The 26,158-nt window shown below is 37.9% G+C and overlaps 1 protein-coding gene across 2 annotated transcripts; it reads right to left on the bottom strand.

Moving 5' to 3' along the window:
• PCF11 (PCF11 cleavage and polyadenylation factor subunit) lies at nt 1–25,302 on the bottom strand. Of its 2 annotated transcripts, none has more exons than XM_070425726.1 (16): nt 24,817–25,302; nt 20,983–21,108; nt 18,684–18,872; nt 18,136–18,330; nt 16,242–17,359; nt 15,673–15,853; nt 15,086–15,569; nt 12,998–14,559; nt 10,191–10,290; nt 6,418–6,537; nt 5,544–5,649; nt 3,705–3,888; nt 2,137–2,292; nt 1,680–1,772; nt 1,129–1,164; nt 1–525 (listed from the first exon to the last, which is right to left on the bottom strand). In XM_070425726.1, exons 1-16 carry the CDS (start codon nt 25,006–25,008, stop codon nt 310–312), a joined length of 5,058 nt encoding a protein of 1,685 aa, XP_070281827.1. In that variant the 5' UTR covers nt 25,009–25,302; the 3' UTR covers nt 1–309. The 2 variants fall into 2 exon arrangements, with proteins under 2 accessions (XP_070281827.1, XP_070281828.1); XM_070425727.1 differs by having other exon boundaries at nt 15,479–15,569.
• Between the last annotated feature and the right edge of the window lie 856 nt (nt 25,303–26,158).

Here is a 26,158-nt window from a genome sequence, read left to right as displayed (position 1 = left end):
TGGGTAGCAAAAATATTTTTATTTATAATTTACAGTTTCACAAGTGAAAATCGTACATTTTTACACATACAATTTCATTTTGTTAAATTTGCACACATCTACAGAACTTTCACACAACAAGCACCTGAAACTGTGCAGGCAGTAGGATATGCAAATACTAAAATGTATTTATTAACCAAATGATAGCTGAAGGCCCTGCCTCAGCTAGACAATTTATATAGATAGTTCTATATATACATAAAAAAATTCTTCACCTACATCCAAACAGCAGCTTTTTTAAAAAAGAAAAACATACCTTTCTCATTTTATTTAAACTGACTCAACTGTATCATTTTCAGTTTTAATTTCAGTGGGTGTTGCTATGCTCTCCTCTGTACAAGCTGGTGGGGTATCAATTTGTTCTTCCTTAACTTTGGGACTTTCACAGGGTTCCTGCAATTCATTTTTGACAATGTTCAACATAATGTTCAAAGGGTTTTCAACTGGTGTCTTGCTGGGAGATGGTGTACAATCAAATGAAGATGTCTACAAAATGAAAATTTAATGAGTTTTATAGGACAATAATATGGGCAAAGAAACATTCATATACCACATGCAACTGAAATACCTGCTTCCCCACAAAACAAGACTAAAAAGCCTGATTTTTTGATGGCCTACATATATCTACCAAACTGCCTCTCTGAACCCATGAAATAAATATTTGAAAGGCAGTATGTTCTATTCCATTGTTTGGATTAAAAAAATGGGCACTATTTAAAAAAAAGTTTGAATTTCTAAGAGAAACACATTGATATCTTTTTCAGATTTCATGTGTCACCATTTAAAAAGTATTCCTATATTACATGGCTGAGTGAAGTATTTAAGAAAAAAATATATGCTACCCATAATTCTAGAAACCTAGTCCCATCATGATCCTTCAAATCTTTGTTTTCCTCACATTTCTCTATGACTAGTGCTCTAGTGAAAGACGTCATCATGATTGAAGTGAATGGAATGCAAGGAATAAAGAAATTTAAATCAGATTCTATCAATCTAACACCAATATAAGATTAAAATAGCAATAATGCTCTGATGCAAAAAATAACAATTTATTAATGTAAATGAGAACAGTAACCAAAAAGAACTTACATTTTGATAATCTTCATAACATGATGGATGATAAATCTGAAGCAAAAAGAAAAAAAGTAGATATTCACATGTATATTCATTTCTAATGGCTACTCAAGTAAGATTTTCTTTTCTAATTTAAACCAGAAGATAACTATGTTTGGAAAGAAGACAAAAATCAGTTGTTTACAAAAATGGATTAAAACATTTTTCATCCTGATTTCTCTTTAAAGTTGGCTTTCTGCATTTAAATAGGTAACACAGTATGCTTTCAAGGCAGTAACAGTTTCAATGAAACAGAAATTTAGAATATGAAGTGTGGTTAGGCAGAAAGACTATCTAGACTCAGAAGACCTAGTCCTGGGTTTATCATTAACTAGTTATGCAAACTCTTATATAAATGAGTCTAGAACCAGATGACTGCTAAGATCCCTTCCAACTCAAACACTGACTAAATTCCAATACCTCTGAAATACCATTTTTTTATTAAAAACAAAAACGTTTCTCTTTCAAAGTGGTGAACTACGCCCCTACAAAACAAATTTTAAAGCTTCCTATAAACTGAAAATTACCTTTCCATCCACTCTAATGGCATTCTTTAAATGCCACTCCTCCTCTTCTTCATCCCAGTATTGTTCAAATTGTTCTTGACAGATTTCACAACTCTAAAATAGAGTAATATAAAATGAAATGTACTAATAGAACACATTAAGTAAAAATACATAAACATTAAGTGGAAAACTTTCTGAAAGTTTAAACGATGTTTGACATACGACAGATACAAAATAAGTTCTAAGAATTTTGCATTCTTCCACGGAAAAAAAGCAAACATTTCACTGCTATCAGTCACTGATAGATATTATGTAAATAACTACAGTGGTTATAAAACCCCAAATCAAATCATTAGAGTACAACTGAAAAGTAAAGCTTACACGAAATCTTAGTATCACTGAAAGAGAGATGTAAATAAATGTTTATTTGAAATGAGCGACATGACCAGAGGTAGAAAATTTAACATTCTTTTCTTACCTCCACTGCTCCAGCTGGCCCTGCCGGTACACTTTGGAACTCCTTTTCTTTAGCAGCTTCCTGAGTTTTGAGCACAACTTCTTCATGCACCTTTTCAAAAAACTGGCTCTTTGCACGTTCTTCCAAATCAGCTATTTCCTCAAATTCTATCCAGTCCTTAAAAGGAGTTGATTTAAAAGAAGATATTTTCGTTTGTTCCTAAACTTTTATTGCATATATTCATTATAATGCCACTTAAAGGTATGGGTGCCTTCTACAATATACCTTAATATTATTTAAAATTATGCATTCTTGCCCTAACCGGTTTGGCTCAGTGGATAGAGCGTTGGCCTGGGGACTGAAAGGTCCCAGGTTTGATTCCAGTCAAGGGCATGTACCTTGGTTGAGGGCACATCCCCAGTGGGGCGTGTGCAGGAGGCAGCTGACCGATGTTTCTCTCTCATCAATGTTTCTAACTCTCTATCCCTTCCCCTTCCTCTCTGTAAAAAAAATCAATAAAAATATATTTTAAAAAAATAATAAATAAAATTATGCATTCTCTTTCAACAATATTTGTTTTAAAAGAGTCAAAATAAGTAAATAAAAGTATGTATTCTCTTTGAGCCCCATAACTAATAGGCAATATAAAGCCACTAATTACACTTAAGACCTTAATATTAATTTTTCATTGCCTCTAGACTTACAACTACTAAATTTAAAAAAGATAAATTTTATGTACAATTAAAAAAAAAATCAGTCATAGCAACTTGGAATTTTAGATCTAGAAGAAATCTGTGTTCTTTTCTAATTTCAACAAAAAACAATACATACTGTTCAAATTTCTTTTATTTAAAAAACCTTTTATATTCTAGAGGTCAAATACTATTCAAAACATTCACAAGTTAGATCCCAGCAATTATTTAAACCAAGCATGTCAAATTCGCAGCCCACATGTGGCCCACAATGAATATATTTGCGGCCCAGCCAATATAATGGTATGTAAGAAACGTTTTAATAAAAATTTTGTCACTTAATTTTTACAATTTTTATACATAATTATTAATAATGAACTACAACGTTCGCTAATGACTGATCACTGTAATCGTGTTACATTCATTTCCCTTATACACCGGCACACCATTTCTCTCCACTAACACTAGCAGCGAATATTTTAGCAGCCCATTGCCACGTCATTATTCTTGGACTGACTTGTTTGGTGTATACAATAGGAAATATTTCGCTTTCGGAGAACAAGAAAAATGGGTTTATTTGTGTTATGCTTATTAATTTGTGCAGTTATTCAATGTCTGATAAGTTAATGTTCAAGAAGAAATATTAATTTTTATTAAAATGTTCTATTATGTTAACGATTAATCATGTATTTCAGACCTTTGTATTCAGCATATCTCTATCGAAATAAACCTATATTTCTATGAAAATTGAAGCTTTTGTTTTTTTTGCGGCCCACATAAACTTAACCCTTGTTTATTTGGCCAGTGTTAGCCTTTGACATGCTTGATTTAAACTAATATACTTTTAGAATGATAGAATTTAAAGGTTGACAGTTCAGAGACATATGGATTACGTACTGTTAAACTGTAGTACCAACGTCTATGAGTGACTTTTCTGCTAACATCTTTTTCAGTTCTATTTTGCCGATAATGCCAGTCCAAGTGATCTGCATAAACATCTGTCTGTGATGTTGTAAACCTCATTCCACAAGAGTAACACTGAATACCAGTGTACAGTCGATTTATAACACTATCATAACGCCTGTTTCAAAAAAAACAAAAAAAAGAATCTTTAGTTTTTAATGGACTTGAAAAAAAAGACAATTATAAATGTTTCCATTTTCTATTATTTTAATAATGCTGATGCCATTATTATGTGACAAAATAATGTTACTGACACTCTTTCCTTAACTTGGGTGAATTTTGGAACATGAAGTCTATCCTATTATTGACAGACCTGGCCTAATTGCTTATTTCCTTTTGGCTAAAAATGGGATGACCATGTGCTAACTAATAAAGCAATAGCTGGCCTGTTCTTAGACTAGTGTCAGTATCAAGGCAGACACAGCAAACAGACATGGCAGAATAATTAGAGTTCATCTCTCCAGATTTTTGAAGTTCTCAGTAACTCAACTGCTCCACCCTGGTCTAAAGAATACTGGAAGAGGTACAGAAGCACTAATTGTATGGATTACTAAAAAGAAAAATTAGAAGACTAATGGGAAACTGAAATCAGCAAGAATCATTTTTTAAAATTAGAGGTTCCCTACTTTGAATGAAATTGTATACGGACCAAGTAAATCCACAAACAGGGAAGTTAGGAAGGCCAAACAATTTTTTAAATAGCAAAATAAAGCAAAGGACAATATACGAGTACTTTGTATACAGCAAACAAAATAAATAGTGTCATAATATTAATAGTGAATGATTTAATAAAAAATGGTTATATAACTATAGAAGAAAATTCATAAAACAGTAAGAGAACAAGCTAAATCTTCACTTTCAGAAAGTCAAAAGACTTCTAAACATGATAAATCAAAAAATGTGATAAATCACCCCTGAAACCTATAATTTTATTAACCAATGTCACTCCAATAAATTCAATAAAAAATTTCAATTAATTTTTAAGAAAAGAAAAATGATAAATCAGAAAAATTAGGGTGGAGCAAAAGTAGCTTTAGAGTTGTTTGGATGGAAAGTAATACAATAAATCATTAAAAATAATACAAATTCGTGTACTCACAACTGTAAACCTCTATTTTTGCCCCACCATGTATGCATGTATATTGTAAGAAAATAAGAGAAGTAAATGCTAGGAACCATGGAATTTAAATGTTCTTTTATAACTAATATAGGCAACAGAAAATTATAAAAAGATATGCACCAAAGGTTAAGAGTGGTTATCAGTAAAGTGGGAATTGTAGGTAATTTTATTTTCTTGATTTCTATTTTCTAATTTCCCACAATAAATATATATTACTTATAAAGGGAAAATAGATTTAAAAAATTTTTTTGAAATACTATAGTACAAAAATTTAATTCTCTTAGCCCCAAAAGCATATCAATGAAGAAAAAATAATAAGGATTAAGATAAAACAGAAGATCAGTGATTATAAATACCTAATAATTAAACCATCTGTATTTGTTACACCAAACACAGATATGACAAAATAGAAATTTGGGGGAAGCCTTGGGCCTAAGTATTTGTGCAAACATATTTTAAAGGGGGATTTAAAAACAGGCTTCCTTAAATTTATGTTATGTGTATTTTACAACATTTAAAAAAAGAAAACAGGCTTCCTAGACTTTAAAAGGGGTATATAAGGGGTAAAATTAATAGCACTAATAATGTCCATTGTTAGCAAAGTCATTGCCCTTTTTATCTTAGAAAATTAGAAAGAAAATTATTTTACATACTGTTTTAACTCTTCAATTGTAAAATTGGTAAGATCTGGAACATCTTGATCTTCATTTTGATCTTCCTCCTCTTCAGTGGGAGGCTGAGCAGCAACTTCATTTACTTCTTCAATTGAAAAGAAATACACCAATTTCTCAATACCATTCTTCCACGTATTTTTTTATAGGGGAATACTATAGTGTTATAAGCAATAGAGAATCCCATATTGCCTATTCAGTGCTTCTAAACTTATATTTATTTACTGGCCAAAATATTTATCACTTATTTTGATAAGTGATATTAGGTTTGACCTTGTAAAAGTCAATCTTCACAAAATTTTACTTCAGCAATATTCAAATTATTTGTAAAAAACTAAATTAGCCGAAACCGGTTTGGCTCAGTGGATAGAGCGTCGGCTTGCGGACTGAAAGGTCCCAGGTTCGATTCCGGTCAAGGGCATGTACCTGGGTTGCGGGCACATCCCCAGTGGGAGATGTGCAGGAGGCAGCTGATCGATGTTTCTCTCTCATCGATGTTTCTAACTCTATCTCTCTCTCCCTTCCTCTCTGTAAAAAATCAATAAAATATATTTTTAAAAAAAAACTAAATTAACACAGTAAAATGTAGTGTACAGATAATGTAGTGTACATTATCTATAGAAATGTTAATAAATTGAAATAATGTACACTACAAAATTAATAATTCCATCTCAGAAAATTTAAAAATAATTTTATTATAAACCAATTCTATTAGATTTCCAAAAAAAAAGAGAATACCCTAAAAATTCAATGATTGTAAGTAAGAACTTTTATAACTTACATTATATAATATTATATCATACACCTGTATAACTAAATGGAGCTTTGTAGAGATGAAGTATGGAAACATACTTACGTGTTGTAGCTGAATCAGGCTGGGACAATTTGAGAATTCCTGTTTTTAGCAGTTTTGAAAATAATTCATTTACATCCACCTGACTGAGGTGATTATCAGGATATGCCTTAGGAAGGGCTCCTTTAAAAAAATAAGAGTCTCAAAATGAAAGAAGAACTTAAAGATATAAATTATACTAAACATGAAAAGGTTTCTTGATTTCTTGAAGATGTCCTATCAACAATAAATTTTACAAACTCTTGTTAAGGATGACTATAAATTACATCAAAAGCTCCTAAAATGAACTTTACAGATGGGTAAGTAAATCATCACCTCTTAAAAATATACTTTGGGATAAATACTAAAAAACACAGATACTTCATACTCATACTCCCTTCTATGCAATGGAACACATCACTTCTAACCACTTCTATTTCCAACTACAGTGGGGCCTTGACTTACGAGTATCCCGACTAACCAGTTTTTCAAGATAGGAGCCATCTCTCGGCCGATTTTTTGCTTTGAGTTGCGAGCTAAAATTCGGGTTACGAGCCAGCTTCAGATACCCCACCGCTAGTTGGCGCAGCGAATGTCAGTCACAGTGAACGCCACAACATCAGCCCAGCATTCAATTCATTGTAATGGTGAAAATTGATTTAACATACGAGTAATTTGAGTTACAAGCTCCGTCACGGAACGAATTTTAAACTCGTAAGTCAAGGCCCCACTGTATCTAAAATTTTTTATTCCTCATCTTCTGACTATACCAGCTGTGGGCAAACTACGGCCCGCGGGCCGGATCTGGCCCGTTTGAAATGAATAAAACTAAAAAAAAAAAAAGACCGTACCCTTTTATGTAATGATGTTTACTTTGAATTTATATTAGTTCACACAAACACTCCATCCATGCTTTTGTCCCGGCCCTCCGGTCCAGTTTAAGAACCCATTGTGGCCCTTGAGTCAAAAAGTTTGCCCACCCCTGGACTATACTGAGGGGTAGGGGGGAATACTCAAAGCCCAAGTGTAAGTACTACTTCCTCAGCCTCCACCCCCATGACTATCCAGGGGAACTAATGCAGGAAGATGAACAATGTGGCTCCAAGTATACCTGCCACTCTGACCTTTGCTGAATTATTGCACTTGCAGAGCAGTTCAAACTACTGCTAAATAGGCGTGAGGATTATCAAAATTTCAATAATTGAGATAAAAATTATCTCCTTAAGCTCACTGGTGAGGAATCAATTCAATTACATAGTTTGTTAAGCACTAATCTAATTATGATTGTTTCACTCAACTATAAAAGTACTAGTGACCTGTTGCGCGAAATCAAGCGAGACCCGGGACCCCTCCTCCTCCCGTCCCCCCACGGCACCATGGGACTGCCCTGAGTCCCATCCCGAGTGGCCAATGTGCCATGGGATGGCCCAGAGTCCTGGAGTGCCGCTCCAATGCCCCATACCTCTGGGCCGCAGGAGTGGATGCCGGGCCCCGCCCCCATGGTGCCCTGGCAGAAGTTGCAAGAAGCAGCCGCCACTGGGACCCTCCCCCACCCCCGGACCCTCACAGGGCCACAGGAACCCCAGCGGAAGCCACTTGGAGCGGCCACCAGCCCCGCCCCCACGGCCCTGCCCCCACTGTGCACGCTGCCATCTTGTGATGGCATTGCGGAGTGAGGGTCAATTTGCGTATTACCTCTTTACTACATAGGGTTATTTCAATGTGTTTGTATGTCACTGCATCTCATTACACTTCTAGAAAAGGTTATGGAACACCAAAAATTCCTTCATGAGAAGAAATTCAATTTGCATCCACAATACACATAATCCCTGCTCTTAACCACTGCATACTCTTCCACTTAGCACAATGCCTTGGACACAGAGACTAATTAATGTCTATTCAAATTAAATGTCTGAATACATGAATGAATAAATAAATCAACCCTGACATCAATTACAATAGCATTTCACACATTACTTTAACATTTACCTTTCATTAGAATTATTTGTCTTAGTCCTAACTAGCTATTTACATGTCTTTAGATGGCCAAGTTTAGTGATCAAAAACATGAACTATGAAAAAAAAATAAAACATGAACTATGGAACCAGACTCCTGAGATCCCAACTAGAAATCCCACATTTTAGTTGTGTGACATGATCAAGTTGTTTATCTGTACCTGTCTCCTTTACCTATAAAAGGGTAATAATAATTGTTCCTAGATTGTTATGAGGACTAAATGAATTCATAATTTTAACGCAGTAAGATGTTTGGCACTACATATAGTATTTGCTTCTTTTTGTTTTTAAATTTGCAGTTTTGCATACTAACCTCAATGCAACAAATCCTCTACCCAACAAGAAAAACTAAATTCTAAAGTAAAATACATTAGAATGTATATAATGTATTTAAGTTACAAAATACTTTTGCATATATGATCTCATAAAAATTTTTCTGGCAAATACTGACTTTTATCATATTCTGTCTAGAGAGGAAGAAAATGAAGCCCAGAGAGGATCTGTGGTAATAACCTTGCCTATCTAGAAATAGAGTGAAATTCCAAGGCTGGTCTTCTGACTTTAGATTCCAAATTCTTTCCTTCCCTTTCATTACAATGATACCAAAAAACATTAATTAACCTAATCAAACTAGAAATTAAAAACAAAAAGCTTTCAAATTAATTGAGTGAATTCCTTATGATGACACTGTTTAAAAACTAATTAATAAACTAGTACTTGCCGAAACCGGTTTGGCTCAGTGGATAGAGCGTCAGCCTGCGGACTGAAAGGTCCCAGGTTCGATTCCGGTCAAGGGCATGTACCTGGGTTGCGGGCACATCCCCAGTAGGAGATGTGCAGGAGGCAGCTGATCGATGTTTCTCTCTCATCGATGTTTCTAACTCTCTATCTCTCTCCCTTCCTCTCTGTAAAAAATCAATAAAATATATTAAAAAAAAAAAAAAAAACTAGTACTTGGCTAGGACTTCCCTAGTTACTTCAGAAGATTTGGACAACTCCCTAACCTTGTAAACTGAATAGTACCATGTTAAAGCATGTTTCTGAAGATTCAAAAATAAAACAGCCTAGCTGGTGTTGCTCAGTGGTTGAGCACCAACCTATTAACCAGGAGGTCACAGTCGTGGGCTCTATCCCCAGTAGGGGGCATGCAGGTGGCAGCTGATCAATGATTCTCTCTCATCGATTTTTCTCTCTCTCTACTTTCCTCTCTGAAATCAATAAAAATATATTCAAAAAACAAAATTTATTTTTATAGCCCTTGTATCCAATATTGTTATTATACCCATAACGATATTATTATGCTTCACCCCAGAGTAACAAAGATGCTTTTCAGTGTACCTGGCTAGAGAAACACAGTTTTTTTCTACTCTTTTAACATGTTGGGTATAATTATTATTTGAGTGCCCATAAAGACATATAAATGGATCAACTTTATAAAGTAATATCCCCAGTATTTACTTGAAGTTTACTGAATCATCACACATATACATAAAATATCAAATAATGAGATTTCTGAGGTTTGCCATTTATCACTTTAACATAAGTATCACATCCCCCCCCCCACCCCACCCCCACCCCCACCCCACCACACACACACACCTTCCAGCTTCCAATAGGTTTCATTCCTCCCCTTTTAAATGGTCTACTAGTCCTGGCTAACCATCCCTAGTTGTAAATAGGATCAGTGTGAACACATCAACAGTGTAAACAAACTCAGTAGCTATTCAACGAGACAATAATTATTTGCCTTTTGAAAAACACAAAGGTCAGCAAGTACATACCTGAAGGATTCTGAACAAATGCTCCAGGATTTTGTGGATGAACTGGTAAAAATTGTTGTCCCTGGCCAAATGGTACTGGTTGAGCAACACCAGTCAGAACCTTTAAGAGAAACATTGGTTTTAAGAACATCTGTTCCATATTTTAAGTAAAACTTTAACATACTTACCACATAAAAACATTCACATACATGTTAAGGCCTGGTTTCTACGATAATAAATATTTACAAGTGAAACCTGACTGGGTCACTTCACTTATAGGCTTTCTACAAAAAAAAAGGAACAATAACACCTTCCCAAATCTGTTTCATAGAATCATAAAGAACTGGGAATGGATGTGAAGCTTCTTTGAAAAGTTGAAGACACCATGAAAGTATCAGTAACAACTAGCTGTGTGACCTTACACAAGTCACTTTACTTGCTCGTGCTTTCTCTTATTTTACAAATAGAAGAACTGACATCCAGAGATGTGACCTATACATAGTCATAATGGCTAGAGTTAGCAGCAAAAATGAGACCAGAACTCCTGAACATCAGGTGTCAAAAGCCAGTTTTAATTAGCAATCTGAACTCTTTTGTGATCATCTTGCTTGGCCATAATACTTTGGGTTACAAAGCAGATTGTAAAAGACATCAAGAGAATGTTAAAAAAAATGAAGTAAGTATTGTGCAGGCATACAAATACTGTATTTGTAGTTCAGAATGAGGTAGGACTTCAACATGTTTCCGCTGTGTAAATAATTATCCATTCATAAGCCTTATTCAGTATCCATGTTAACTTTCAGTGGTATGTATATATAAAAAAACCCAATTTAGTATAATGTACCAAGCAAGACTTAGTCAAGTCCCACTCCTAAATATGTCAGTATCATTTCTTTTAAGAACACACAACAGAGTAAATCTATGCAGAACAATTTTTTTTTCAAATTATTGGATATCAACAGAAGTTTGCTTTCTATCAATAACGCTTATAATGTGCCCTAGCTGGTGGATAGAGCGTCGGCCTGCAGACTTAAGGGTCCCAGGTTCCATTCCGATCAAGGGCACATGCCGGGGTTGCAGGTTCAATCCCCAGTAGGGGGCGTGCAGGAGGCAGCTGATCAATGATTATCTCTCATCATTGATGTTTCTCTCTCTCTCTCTCCCTCTTTTCCTTCCTCTCTGAAACCAATAAAAATATATTTAAGCCCTAGACGGTTTGGCTCAGGGGATAGAGCATCAGCCTGCGGACTGAAGGGTCCCAGGTTTGATTCCGGTCATGGGCACATGCCTGGGTTGCGGGCTTGATCCCCAGTAGGGAGCATGCAGGAGGCAGCCAATCAATGATTCTCTCTCATCACTGATGTTTCTATCTCTCTCTACCTCCCCCCCGCTTCCTCTTTGAAATCAATAAAAATATTTTAAAAAATAGTGATGCTTATAATGTGATTTTAAAAATCTTTTAGTTTTACATTTTCTTCCATGCAATGTTACTAGTATAACATGATTTTGTCATAGTAAGAAAGTGTTAGCAAGTGCAAAAGAATACCAACAAGTGACTGTACATATTTAGGTGATAAAATGAATACATTTGGGCGGGAAGTCACAGGTTTGCTGTGTTGATACTAATATCAAATATTTCTATTTGACTGGAATGACTGGGAAGGTGCTGCAAAGTAGGAAGAGAGGAAGAAAAATATTCATAGGCTGTAAAAGCATGGACAACTTGATTTTCTTACTTAAACTAAGGAAGTTCTTAAAGAGCAATCTAAAAAACAAGATTTAGCCCGGCCGGTGTGGTTCAGTGGTTGAGTGTCAAACCTATGAACCAGGAGGTCACAGTTCAACTCCTGGTCACAGCATATGCCCAGGTTGCAGGCTCAATCCCAATCCCCAGTGTGGGGTGTGCAGGAGGCAGCCAATCAATGATTCTCTCTCATCATTGGTGTTCCTCCCTCTCTAGGTCTCTCCCTTCCTCTCTGAAATCAATAAAATTTTTTAAAAAAGACAAGATCTATGGTTACTTTAAAGCTTATCAAGGCTCACAGTTCTACAATGTAGCAGAGATCTATAAAACACCCTCACAATTATATAATACTTTACTAGCTTTGTAGCCTAAAGCAAACAAACAAAAACATAATGGGGAAGCTATCCAGGTGTGAAGGCAAGAAGTATAAAGGAAATATCGATACTACACAGCATGATTTTGCTGTAAACCTAAAACTACTCTAAAAAGTCCATTAAAAAAAAAGTGTGGCCCTAGGCAGTTTGGCTCTGTGGATAGAGCATCGGCCTGCGAACTGAAAGGTCCCAGGTTGATTACGGTCAAAGGCACATGCCCAGGTCGTGGGCTCGATCCCCAGTGGGGGACTTGCAGGAGGCAGCAATCAATAATTCTCTCTCATCATGGATATTTCTAACTCTCCCTCTTCCTTCCTCTCTGAAATCAATAAAAACATATTAAAAAATAAAAAGTGTGAATGTGTGTGCACACGTGTGTGTGTGTGTGTGTGTGTGTGTGAGAGAGAAGGGGGGGGTTTCTCTAGCTAGGGAGAGAGAGAGAGAGAGAGAGAGAGAGAGAGAGAGAAAGAGAGAAAGAGAGAGAGAGGTTTCTCTAGCTACTGGAATAGTTAAAGTCAATTTTTGAATGAAATTGCAAATTTTAGACCTAAGACTCTCTTCCCACTTCCCTAGCATGTGGGGTTTTGAAGTACATTAAAAACTTGCCAGTCTATGAACTTGTCTCCTGAAGACCTTCCTCAAACCCTAAAAACATTAAAAATGATTCATATCTCCACACAACCTAATTTTAAAATAAATACAAGACTTACCTGTTGAGATGCCTGAATGTTTCCTACTGTTATTGGAGCAGGTAAATTGCCAAAGTTTCCAAATTGAGAACTTTGAAGATTCTTTTCATCAAAATAGTGTCCAGAAGCTCTGCTAAGGGGATTTGAGAAACTCTGGTTCCCAGGGCCATGTGGTCCATTAAAATTTGGTCCTTGAGGTGAATCAAATATTTGTTCGTGTCTTTGGAATTGCAGTCCTTGGGATGGGGCATTAAAAGCATTGCCAGGCGGCTCATTATATGGACCAGTCTGACTGAAAGAAACAGATTCAAGCCTTTGTGAAGGATGATTGTCAAATCGTGCGCCTTGAAGACCAAGGGGAATATCAAACCTTGATGCTTGCTGGTGTTGTGGACCATCAAATCTTTGAGGAACACCATCAAATCTTGGTTGAACCTGCTGTCCAGGTGGTCCATCAAATCTCTGTGGGCCTGGTTGACCAGTTCTTTCAAATCTAGGACCTGGTTGACCATGTAATCCATCAAATCTTGGTAAGAGTGATGGCTGACCTGGCTGCCCATCAAACCTTAAAGCATGACAACCTTCAAATCTTGGACCACCTTGACCCAGAGGCCCTTCAATTCTCAGTCCACCTCCTGGTACAGGACCCTCAAACCTCATTCCACCTCCTTGTTGGACTAAGGGTCCCTCAAACCTGATCCCAACCCCTGGTTGACCATGTGGACCCTCAAACCTAAGGTTTCCACCAAGTTGATTATGTTGTCCTTCAAACCTCAGACCAGCTACTGACTGACCATGGGGGCCCTCAAACCTCATTCCAACTCCCTGCTGTAGCAAAGGGCCCTCAAATCTGATCCCACCTGCTGGCTGACCATGAGGTCCATCAAACCTAATTGCAGCTCCTGATGGACCATGACCCCCCTCAAATCTATGTCCACTTACAGGCTGACCTCGGGGATTATCAAATCTAAGTCCACCCACAGGCTGACCATGAGGTCCCTCAAACCTCAGACCTCCCACAGGTTGACCCCGATGTCCCTCAAACCTGAGCCCACCCACAGGCTGGCCCCCTGGTCCTTCAAATCGTAGGCCACCTGCAGATCCCTCAAACCTCAGACCAGGGGAACCTTCAAACCGAAAACCACCTCCGCCTGCTTGACCAATTGGCCCTTCAAACCGCAAAGGTGTCCCTACTGGTCCTGGAGGACCTTCAAATCTCAAAGGACATGCGCCTCCTAGCTGACCTTGTGGTCCTTCAAATCTCAAAGGACCACCTCCCCCCATTTGTCCAGGTGACCCATCAAATCGAAGAGAACCTGGTGCAGGAGGTCCATCAATTCTAGGGCTTAATTTATTAGGTCCTTCAAAAATCATCTTGGTTGGGCCATCTCTTGTTACTGATGGCCTACTAGGTCCATCAAATAATGGTCTGTCTTCAGCTAATGCTGTAAGTCGCTGATTTGTATCGAGGCCGGCGAATCGTGATGCTGGGCTATCTACAAATGGTTTATCTGCATCTTCATATCTAGGTCGCTTAAGTGGAAAACGATCATTGAATGGTGACCTCTGCTCTTCTCGCACACCTTTTAAGAAGAAAATAAATTATTTTCCTTGAATCTGAATTTATATAAAATTATCTTCAAATCTTTCTACATTCATGTAAATGCTTATCCAAAAATATCCATAACTATCTCACTTCATTACAGGGGAGGGAAAAGACAACATCAAAACAGCCGGTAAAATGATGCCCTCTAAAGTCAGACACACCTGGATTTTAAAAATCCCCATTCTGTCAACTTACTAATTATTTTTTTAAAGCAAGTTAAACTTCTCTGGTCTTATTTCCTATCTATAAAATGGGGATAATATATATTTCACTGGGTTGTTGTGAGGGTTAAATCGGATTACATATATAAAGAACCTAGTAAAATACCTAACATATAGTTGGTTTTATAAGTATTAACTCTCTTCCCTTCCCTCTGAGGGAAAAACAAGTTGAAACAAAAAAAGGTAGTCTGAACAGTCACAAAAAATCCATCCCCACTTAGCTGTTCATTTTCCCTTCACTGCTGTGTGATTCAATAGGCATAATCTGATTTAACTTTCTACCTTTAGCAGAGACTTGCTCGTCATGTCTTCTCCGGCCCTCATGGGGTGAAAGATTCTCAGCATAAGAACGACTCCCAGATATAGGAGAAAGACGTCTTGCTCTTTCACTAAATTGTTCTTTTCTGTCAAACTGTGCTCCACTATTCCTACTTGCATGTTTACTTTTGGATGGCTCACATTCTATTCCAGACAACAAGGCATCAGTCAAAGGGTAGTCAAAAATATCAGGATCTAAGAGATCAAGTCTTGGAAATGAATGCTGAACCTGTGTCCTTTTCAGTTTTGCTTTATGTTCATAGTAGGTTAATTCAGCATCAGATAAGAGAGGTTTCTTTTTTAATCCACCTTTATTTTCTTCTGAAGGACTATCGCGTACATTGCATCTATGTTTACCTTCTTGATACTGAAATAGCTGTCGAATTTGATGCACAACAACAAGGAACTCATCCTGTGTAATTTCACCAGATGCTAAACGTTCACTCGTCTGCATGGGACGATAAAAAGAAATCAAGTATTTTAAATATAAAAAGTACTTACAAAATATTTAGACAAAAACAATATTGAATACATGGGATCATAGTAACTACCTTTTGAAGTAATTCTCTTTTGCTTGCAAGAGTTAACTCTTTAGGAATCTGAAGATTGGCATCTACACTTAATCGATGCTGTTGCTTTGGGGCTCGAGGTGACAAAATTCCTTTAGTGCTTGACCAGCTTTCCCTATGCCTTAGATGAGGAGATTTACTATGGTCGTCACCTTGTTGTAAGCTGAAACCATAAAAGCAGTTATGTTACTCCATAAAATTTAAATACTCAGGACCACATTTAAGAATCCTTTTCAAAGAATCTAGTTAAAATGATTATATGTAATCATAAAAGTTAATTAAGAGCACAAGATCTTAAGTCAGGAAAATCAGATAAATTCTAATTCTTTCATGTCCTGGGTATGCAGCCTTACATAGATTAACCTTTCTAAACTTCACTTTCCTAATCTGTAAAATAGGAGTAATAATGATATTTAACCCATGATGTCCTAAGAAGTGAAAAAATAAAGCAACAATTACAGCAACCTATGAACATTATCCAATTTTTAAGTTAACACTGTATTTTAAAATGCACATATTATTTCACTTGATTTAAAATGTGAACATCCTACCTTTTATTTTCTTCCCAACCAGATTTCCATCTTTTGTTAGACTTGGAACTTGACCAATTTTCTACATTCTCCTTCGGCTCAGTGCCTGACTTTGTAGAATGCTGACTTGTAGTTTCTTGCGGTCGTTCCTCTTCAGTCTTTTTTATTCGCCTTGGATCTCGAACATCCTGTTTAGTACTTCTCTTAGCATTTCTTTCTTCCCTGGAAGGTGGCATAAAGTCTTCCATATGTGACTGCTTACATCCAGATTGGCGAATCTTTCCAGCTTTGGCTGTCGAGGTTGGAGACATACTCCTTTGCCTTCGTTTGGGTGATCGCCTATCTCTTCTCTTAGGAGAATGTATAATTGGTGACCGAGACTTGGGTGATCTCGATCTTGATCGCTTTCTAGTACTTGATCTCCCTGGTTTTGTTCCCTGTTTTTCTGAGTCTTCCGTTATTACATCTTGTTTTTGTACAATGCCATTAACGATTTTATTTCGACTTCCAACCAGTCTATGTTCAGATGATTTCATATGCTCATCTTTATCTTTTTTTTCTGAAGTTTTTCTCTTCTCTTTTATATCATCATCTTTGCTATCAGCCTTATCTTGAAGATGTTTTTTTAATCTTGGATCTCTCTTACTCATGTCAGACACCCTTGGGCATTCAGATTCTTGATTTTTCAAGTCTTTTGTGTGAGAGAATTTGTTTTTCAAAGGTGATGGTGATTTAGATTTAGATTTAGATTTAGAATCTAACTGGTCAAGTTCTTTCTTGGTTATTTTTTCACCTGATTTACTTTTTTCTTGTTTGGATGAATTTAGTTTTTCAGAAGGTATAGTTTTACTTGTCTTAATATCAGATTGGTTTAATGTATTCATTAGGAATTCTTTTCTGTGACTTTGATCTTTTCCATGAGAAGAATGCTGACTCATCCTATTAAGACGGGGATCCCGGTTTGTTCCTTTCAAGTCCTGAATTTGTAAGGATGGACCTGCACGGCTTTTTTCAGGTTGCAAAGGAATCTGATGGGGAGTTTTAACTGCCATAGGGGGAATTTGTGAAACATGTAATTTGGATGGTGCAGATCCAGGACCTAAGTTGGATGTCTCCTGCTGAACACTAAGAGAAACTGCCTGAAATACAAAGTAAATGTTCATGTTAATACTGTAAAACATGCAGATTATCTATAAGAAATTGAAATCTAGAATATGCTTTATTCAATAAATACATTTATTTAATACTGTTTTCACATTGAATACTTTTAATGTTTAAGTGGAGATTAAAGTGAAAAGAGAAAGTTCATCTACCTATGTGGCCTGTCATTTCTTACTAGTCCTTTACTTTGGGATTTTATAATATAATCTCTAGGTAGATTGAAAAAGTGGCACTAATAATAAATGTACAAAACTCCCTTTGTGAACTTCCCACTCTCAAACTTAAGTGCCAAGTAAAATAACTTTGTATAAAGTCATTCCTGCACATGAACATGTAATCTTCCTAGTCGTTAATTTTATGGTGGCTTTTCTCTTGTTTCCTTCTAGGAACCTGACTTCTGCTCATGAAGCACAAGCTCATAAAAGATTCAAGACTGCAAAAACATTCGCCACAACACACTGACCATACTGGGACTGATACTAAATCTACATGATTTAATTGTTAACTAAGGTGTTATCTACAAAGATAGCAACCCAAAGAAAAGTACTTGAGAAGAACATAGTGTACAGTTTATATTCGAGTTTTACAATAAGGATATAAAAATTTGCTCTAATGCACCATAATTTGTGAAATATAAGTGGGAAAATACACTATTAATAAAAGTAACATGTTAAGAGAATTCAAACACAAAATAATTACTCCTCTATCAGAAGACATGATTGAAATATTAAAAATGTAGATTTCCTGTACTTACCAGTTGTGCTTTAGCTTGCTCTAGTTCAAGCTCCAGCTTTTTCTGCTGAAGTTCTAATAACTGTTTTTGTTTTGCAAGTAACTGCTGCCTTATTAGTTGTTCTTGGGTAAGATTCTTTTGTATATCAGGAACAATTGGAGGAGTGGAGATGCTAGGGGAAGTGACCACTGTGCCAGGTGTTGAAGGCTCTTCAGGCTATGAGAGAAAATTATTTGTTAAAAAACTATGTATCACAGCTAAATAGGAAGTTAAGAGGGAACTGAAAATTATGAGTTTATCTCTTAATAAATACCATCCATAATTTTAAATGGCCAATCATGTTTAAAAACACACAGAAAATTTTTCAGGAATTTAAAATCCAAAGTCGTATAATATGTTATACCTAAACAAGAACATATTTTTAAATGTACTGTGAACCTGAAGAGAAAAAAACAAATTTAAACTGTTTCAAGCACAGGATATTTTTCATCTTTCTAGCAAGAAATTTTAGAAAAGTCAAAATTTGATAGTTGAAAATATTAGTTATACACCATTCATGTAAAACTTACCGATTTATTTAAAAATTTAGGATTCACATGGATGCTAGATGTATTCACATTGGGGGGTAGAGGTTTAATAGGCCAAGCAGGATCTAATGAATTGACTCTGACATCCAGGGCATAAAGTTTCTTCAATGGGAATATCTCATCCCATGTGGAACGTAATTTAAATAAACTTTTTCTAGTATTTTCATCCACCTAGAACAACAGAACAATTCTATGGCTTGTTAAGTCACTATAGAATGTTTTAAATATTAAGTATAAAGCTAGATCAGTCTCTTCTCTACTTTACATAGAGCACTCACACTGCTCATTCATAAATATATGTACAACAGTAAGTATTCGATATAGTTTATAAACGTTAAAGAAATTTCTCCCTGGAAAAAAAAAATTAGAAAAATTAAAGTTGTCATCACCTAGCCTTCATGAAAGCAAACCACTAGGCAAGTCTTTCTACTTTTAAAAGTACAATTATACAGGAAGTTTGGCTTTGAGATTACTGAGACAAAGAACTACTATATGCAGATAGAGCCCAGAGACGCTCATGTGATGTGCTTCAGAAAAACCTCAAAGTCCCTTATGGCCAGAATGCAGATGTGGAAGACTTATAAATGGACTTTCTTGCATTTGCTTGTAGGAAATTAAAGAGGCCCATTGAAAAAAAAAGTGCAAAATGTTTTCAAATTTTAGGTCTTAAAATAGCATTCCTAATGTTATTCTTACTCTGGACAAAACATAAGACCATAAAACTAGGGAACAGTTTACCTGATGGCTTAAATTTCTTAAATTATTTACATGGTAGTACAAAGTTAAAATTAAGACAAAACTATCTCACTAACCCATCTTCTGCAATACAATACGGTTGATACCTCAGAACAAACCATTTGTGGTGTGGAAGGCACCTTAATAAAATTCAAAATCTTACCCACTGATGAGCTTAGTTTTATAACTTAACTGCTCATGCTTATGATGGGCATAACTATTTTTTAAATTGGCCATCAGAGAAACCTAAGGTATTTAACTTCAGGATAATAAAGCCTTGACTACATTCAAGTCTTCAGATAATAATTATACTACAAGGTCACTTTCATCAACTGTAAGGTCTTCAGGCCCAGTTAGATTCAGTAAAGATATTCTATCAAACACCCAAATGAATTTGAACATATTGAAACTGAAGCCAAATTGGTTTAGCTCCCCAACTTCTATAATGCAGAGTTAACTTCTCCTTAAGGCCATAGGCTCAGGTAAGCAGTATTTAGAAAAGGTCTACAATACACTATTAACAAGCTCCTTAACACAATCTGAAATATAGCTTTCCAAATTTCTTCTGCATGTACTTACTTAGCGGTATTTACTTTCTCTAGGAATTTAAAGGGGAAAAAATTGCTCAAGTAGCAACTACTTTTTCTGTTCTAACAAGCAAGTAAAACTATCTGATAATGAATAGTTCTTTCAAAATAATCCCAATTCTACTAGTCTGACAACTCTTAAGTTTCCTCCAAACACAAGTACTTCTAAATATAAGAACTACCAAATTTCTTGTTAGGAAACAATCTCTAAACCTAATTATCTTATAAATGCCCTTTTACTAAATTTGAAAGATAAAGCCTAACAGGAAGATAATTACTTCAGCAAATCCCTTGGCCTCCTCCACATAACTGTATTTACCAAACTACCAGATACAATGTTATTGAAGGAATGTACAATCTCTAGGTCTAGAACAAACCTTTCTTCTAAACACTAAGAAGTTAAAAAGTATTTCCAATATAACCTACGGCAATTAACTGGTCCACCATTCACACACACCTAGAACATTCATATAAAACATACTTGAATGGATAACAAGAGGAAACAAACAAAAAAAATCACAAAAGTTTCAGAAATCAATGGTAGGTTAAGACACACTGGTAGATTACACTTTTTTTCTTTCCAGATAGGAATAGCCAACAACCTAACACTAGAAATGTAAACAATGAAATTTGAAATGCTCTTGATAGCTTCAGATCTTTTTGCCCATCTAAAATCAAAGTCAACCAGGGGAGAAAATAGGGGACATCTGTAATACCCTTACCAAAAATAAATTTAAATATAAAAATAAAAGCAAAGTCATCTAATCTTGAATGGGTATTATAAAACTCCTAGAATGAGTTAAAAATCTAACATAAAACGCTAACTTTAGCATGGTACTTGGTAAATGTCCAAGAGAAAAAACATTTCACCACCCAAGAAAACCCAACACAAAGGCAAGTATTTATTTAATCAGGAACACATTTTTTTTAAATTCAAATGTTTCTAAATGCATATATACCTTTTCAAACACACAAATAAATGTTGCAACTAGATTTTTAGTAAAGGCAGTGAGATACTCTCGTCCAACGTTTTTCACGATAGAATCCATAAGGTACATAACAGGAAGCTTCTCTGAGGAAGGAGCCTGAATAAAAAGAAACTGATAAGTTTAGTATAATGAATTGCCACCAAAAAATACTTTTAAAAGTGAATTTTTAAACATACAATACAGACCTCTATTTTTGTTGATAATTTAAAATTAACGTTTATGAAACATTTGTGGTCAATCAAGTACTGATTTCTTACAGTGATCTTTAGCTGAGCATACAAAATAAGCTCAAAATCACCATTAAGAAAACCTTAATCTCTAGTTTATTCATTTAACACTCAATAGAATTTCAGGTTCATATGATAAAGACCTGTTTTAAGTGACCAAAAAGTAGGAGGGAGATATTTTCTGCAATCCAAGTATAAGCTTTGTGACCCACATTAATAATGGTGTACCTAGACTCAATGAAGTTTTTAGACTTCTGGCAGAAACCCTAATTTCCATAAGCATATTTTATATGTTAAAGTCTATGAAGCTTTTGTAACCTGTAAAATCATTAGGATTATTTCTCTATAATCCAATGTACAAAGAAATCAAGTATACTTCACATATGAAGTTAATGGCAAAAAAAAACACCACTTTTAAACTTGCAGGAAGGTGCAAGTTGTTACTGATACAAGAAAAACTGGATGGAGCGGCCGCTGAGTCATGTAAATCAGGTTGAACTTGACTCTGGAAACCAGGATTTGTCCTGAAGATTTTCTTCACAGCATGGACTCTCCGTCGAAATTATTTTTCCTCTGACATGCACAAACCAGAGGTTCTAAATTTGTGCAGAGCCAGTGTGGTGATGCGGATACAGGTGGCCCTTTCCAAAGCAAACAAATGTTGCCCCAGTTCAACTGGAATGTCTACCCATCACTGGCTTTAGAAGGCACAGCAAGTTTCCAGAAAGCATCAGCAGGTTCACAGACTTGCTGAGGAGCATTAAGACACACCATATAAACTAAGTGTTAAATCCGACTCCACAGGAGCAACCATGATTTAAAAAAAAAAAAAAAAAAATTATCCCCATTTACCCATCCCACGTGTATAGGAATCTTAACCCTGAACAACACTTACCCATAGCTACCTGAAGCTAGGGTAGGCTCACAGTTCTGCAGTATACAATTCCATCATATTTCACAAAACCAATTGCCCATAGAAGTGTGTAGAAGTGCTCTTGCTTCTGATAACCTTTACTACAACCAAAGTTGACTAAGGAAACCTTTGAATAACCTTGTATGAAACATTTCTTTTCTGGTACTTCTAATAAAAGGGTTCACAAGCCCACTGCATGTGGGTAAATTAAGAATCAACATGTCAAATGCTTTATTGCTGTGTATCTTACCATGTCATGTTTTACACCATTTTAGTCATTGTGATCCTTATGAAAATAACAGGCTCTCTATAAAACCAAAATCTGTTCAGTAGGCTAATTTTTTATTGTACACTGAATCCTGTATGTAATATTTTTTCACTACTGTCTCATGGGAGGAGTCAAATTAAGTGTGAATCCTTAAGTTTAGCAATGCTGAGATGCTAGAGAATAAGGACACAAACATCCACCTCCAGAAACACAAAACCAAGCCAGTTTGCTACCAAAGGACAGAAAATCCCTCCCCTCACCCTCAACCCCAACCGATTAAGGTATTTCCCCAAAGTGACTTTTACATCTTTTCCTCAATCTGGCTTTACAAAAATAATCAGGAAACGTGTGCCAAAAAATTTTTTAGCTGTCTTTTATCAGCAAATAGTCCATCCATTTTCACCACTCTGTGTAGCCATACACAAATACAAGTTTTAATGTGACCACAATATTCAGCATTTACTTTTCACTTCTCGAAGATCTTCAGGATCCATAAAACCCAGCAAAGAAACTTGAGTGACAACCTGAGCTACTAAATAATAGGTTCTGTGGAATATTAGTAATCCCCCCCAAATACTAGGTATTTAGATTTTAAAAATCAATGTTATTTTTTAAAAATGCAAGTGGTTTCATTTGTTAAAAAAGGCATTCAGTGTCAAGTTAAGCCTTCAACAAGGCAAAAATTAAGTTTTCATGTCCAACATGTTTGTGGTATCAATAAAAAGGATGTTGAGTATGAGGAATGCTTCCTTTTTAAACCTCATACTTTAAAAAAAGAACAATAGCTGTTTGACACCAACATTCACAGGAAAAAGAGAATGAAGGCTTGTATTTTAGCTGCCAGACTGAGCATGAAAAACTTGTTGGGCCCTAAAAAAAAAAAAAAAAAAACACCCGCACACACAAAAAGAAACCTTATTTTTTATCCTCTTTAAATTAAGGTATGAAAGGACCACCTGAAACCGTGTATCTTGTGAATGGATTTACCCAAGAGTGGATGGAACCTAAAGAATGAACCCAAGTCACTTAAAGACTTTTGTTTAAAACACACAACCACGTAGATAAATAAAAATAAGTCTTGGAAGCAGATTCTACACCTTACAAAGGTAAATAAAAAAGACAAATACATATTTTATATGTTTTATTCACAAATTTTATAATACCAAGCACACATTTCAAAACCATTTATTAGTCAGACCACTCAGTTTTACACTAGACAGAAACCGCCTCTAAACAATATATTTGGTGGTTGTTGTTAAAGTGGCCTTTTAAAAGGGGTTCACTCTGCTAAAAGGAGGCTCATCCTGATCATTTCAATCACTAACAACTAGAAAAAAACTAAGCCGTAAGTACAAGCTTGAAAAAGAACTTAAAACGTAGTGCTGGGAAACTATTAGAACTCATTATGATAACCAAGTTGAACAGTAACTTTAAGTGACATATCACTCCCACATGAATGCACAGAACAGGAGGACTACAGGGAAATACAGGGTGGCAGAGGACCACTTCTGTCAAGGGGTGAAGAAAAAAAGCACGTCTCCACTATCAGGGAAGGGAGGAAAAAAGAGAGAAGGAAGAGGAGGGACTGAACTTTTCAAAAAAAAACTGCAAGTACTTGTTACCCAATGGGCCAGTTCTCCACCTACAGGTTGGATAAAACCTCCTTCCCTCCCCCCCCCCCCCCCACATACCCCACCCTCAACCCCGAGTTCCCATTTGGGGGGACGAATAAAGCCCTCCGAGAGGAGAATGGAAGTTCTACCTAGCCGCCCCCACCCCAAAACGGGGCTGACGGGTGTGAGCAGCTGCCTGGCTGGCAGGGAATGGATTCTTCTCTCTTCCCTTTTGCATCATGTGCTTTGCAGGCGCCATGTTGGGCTCCTAACAAGCGGCTGCTCCACTCGGGGCCAGTGCCCTATGCCCACCCCCCGACAGCTCGCTCCCAGGTCCCCCTTCACCTCCTTCCAACCCACACAGCACCGATCACCCAAAAGGGTTCTGGGAGGGGGAAGCGGGGGGCGGGGGGAGAACCACTCCCCACCTTCCCAGGGGCTTAAGATCCTTTTAACTCTCAACTTCCCCGCACCACCAACTGCCTTCAAGACCCCCCCCCTCCCCAAAGGGCTCTATTCGAAGCGTGGGTCGGGCTCTACAATGCGGTGGCCTAGATAGGGAGCTGGTAAGCGGAAGTGGGACTCCACCCTTCACCCGCCCCACTCCCTCCCCGCAAGGGAGGCCCACGCTCGAAGCCTGGGCCCAAGACCGAGCCAGAGTTGGAGGGGGGAGGGTTGGAGAGGAACGCTGTCCCCCTTTGGATGGAAGCGAGACCTGGGATGAGGCTGACACTAAAATCAGGGAGTATTAGAAGAATAGGAGGCTGCGGGGTGTATAAAAACCTTGGCGGTTTGGGCCTCGATGAGAGAGACGATCTCCTTGGCGAAGGGCAGGTTCTCCTCGGCTAGAATGGTCAGCATATTGATGTGCGGTTTGCTATTGAAGGTCAGGTCTTCGAGGGATGATTGGTAATCCCGACAGGCGTCCTCCCGGGCCCCCGCGGTACCGGCCTCGGCCGGCGTCGGCTCTGACATTGCGCCGCGGCCCCCCTCCGAGGTCCGCCGCCGCCGAAGCTGAAGCCGCTCTCGACACCCCGCCTCCCTTCCGACTGCGCTTCCTCTCCCCGGCTCTCTCGCGGCTCCGGCCTCACCACATGCTGACCGCGGAGGGGGGTTGGGGGACGACACGGGGGGGACCTCGGGGACGCAACGCCGCCCTCTCACGGGTGATCTCCGTCCACTTCCAGCCGCCTCTGGAGCCTCTTTCTCCACAGGCACAAAATGGCGCCGGCGCAGGCGGCTCCAGCTCCGAAAATGTCTGTGTTCCCAACCGCTGCGTCGTGCGAAATGAGCTAGGGGAGGGGAAATGTGCGGTAAAGGGGCGGGGCCGTTGAGCAAGAACGAGCGTGATAGGCTGGTCGTGGTGCCGTCACAAGCCCCGCCCCCGCTCTTCCGCAGAACGTCCGGGCACCGTCCGCTCGCCGCCCGCACCCGGGCTTTCGCAACACCTCGGGCTCAGAGGTGCGGTGGAAAAGACGGGCCCTCTCATTGGCCAGTTCGTAAGGGACTGTTCGGTCATTTGTTACCATAACAACCCATTCTGGGAGGCCGGGAGGCCTGGGGGGGCCGTTCCCGAGGCCCAACCCAACCGTTTAAGGGGAAAGCTCAGCCGGCCCCGCTTCGCCCCGCCCTCTGCGAGCCCCCTAGCCACTGATCAGCTTTGTCAATCATCCTCCTCCCGCCCTCCCCTGCGGCGGGGTGGGGGCGCAGGGGGGCGGAGGCTCCCTGCCCTCCCCATCCCCTTCGCCGCTCGAGGCTCAGGTGCTCCCCAGAGCCTGGGCGGGGCCAGCGGCTGCGGCCGCTGTCTCCCCGCACTGAGCGGGGTGGGGGGCGGGGGGAAGGTGGGGGGGGACTCCGACTCTACCCTTAACCTCGGGAGAGTCGCTCGAGGCGACTTCAGCATGCTGCTGCCCACATCCGCCAACAAAAACACCTAGGCTAAAAAATAATAATGAATAATAATAATAATAAATAAAACACCTAGGCTGGCTCTCTTGAGTTGAATCCCCAGGAAAAGGTCTTTATTGAGAGAGGGGATGTGAGAGAGAGAGAGAGAGGATTTGGAAGAGATCTTTGAGGAGCCCCCTCTGGTCATTACACACTTCAAAACAGCCTAAGAATACGC

The sequence above is a fragment of the Myotis yumanensis genome, unplaced genomic scaffold (genome assembly GCF_028538775.1).
Source record: "Myotis yumanensis isolate MYYU_CA2020_CCGP unplaced genomic scaffold, mMyoYum1.0.hap1 SCAF_10, whole genome shotgun sequence".
NCBI lineage: Eukaryota > Metazoa > Chordata > Mammalia > Chiroptera > Vespertilionidae > Myotis > Myotis yumanensis.
Note: the sequence above shows the minus strand (reverse complement) of the source record. Positions and strands in the feature narration are given on the sequence as shown.

What these genes read in the sequence shown, in the direction of transcription:
- PCF11 (XM_070425726.1), bottom strand. Translation starts at nt 25,008, where the DNA reads ATGTCAGAGCCGACGCCGGCCGAGGCCGGTACCGCGGGGGCCCGGGAG. An exon ending in CGAGCAAGTCTCTGCTAAAG is followed by an intron (nt 14,560 to 15,085) that starts GTAGAAAGTTAA and finishes TCTTCTTAAAAG; the next exon opens with GTGTGCGAGAAGAGCAGAGG. An exon ending in GCCTGATTCAGCTACAACAC is followed by an intron (nt 5,650 to 6,417) that starts GTAAGTATGTTT and finishes TTTCAATTGAAG; the next exon opens with AAGTAAATGAAGTTGCTGCT.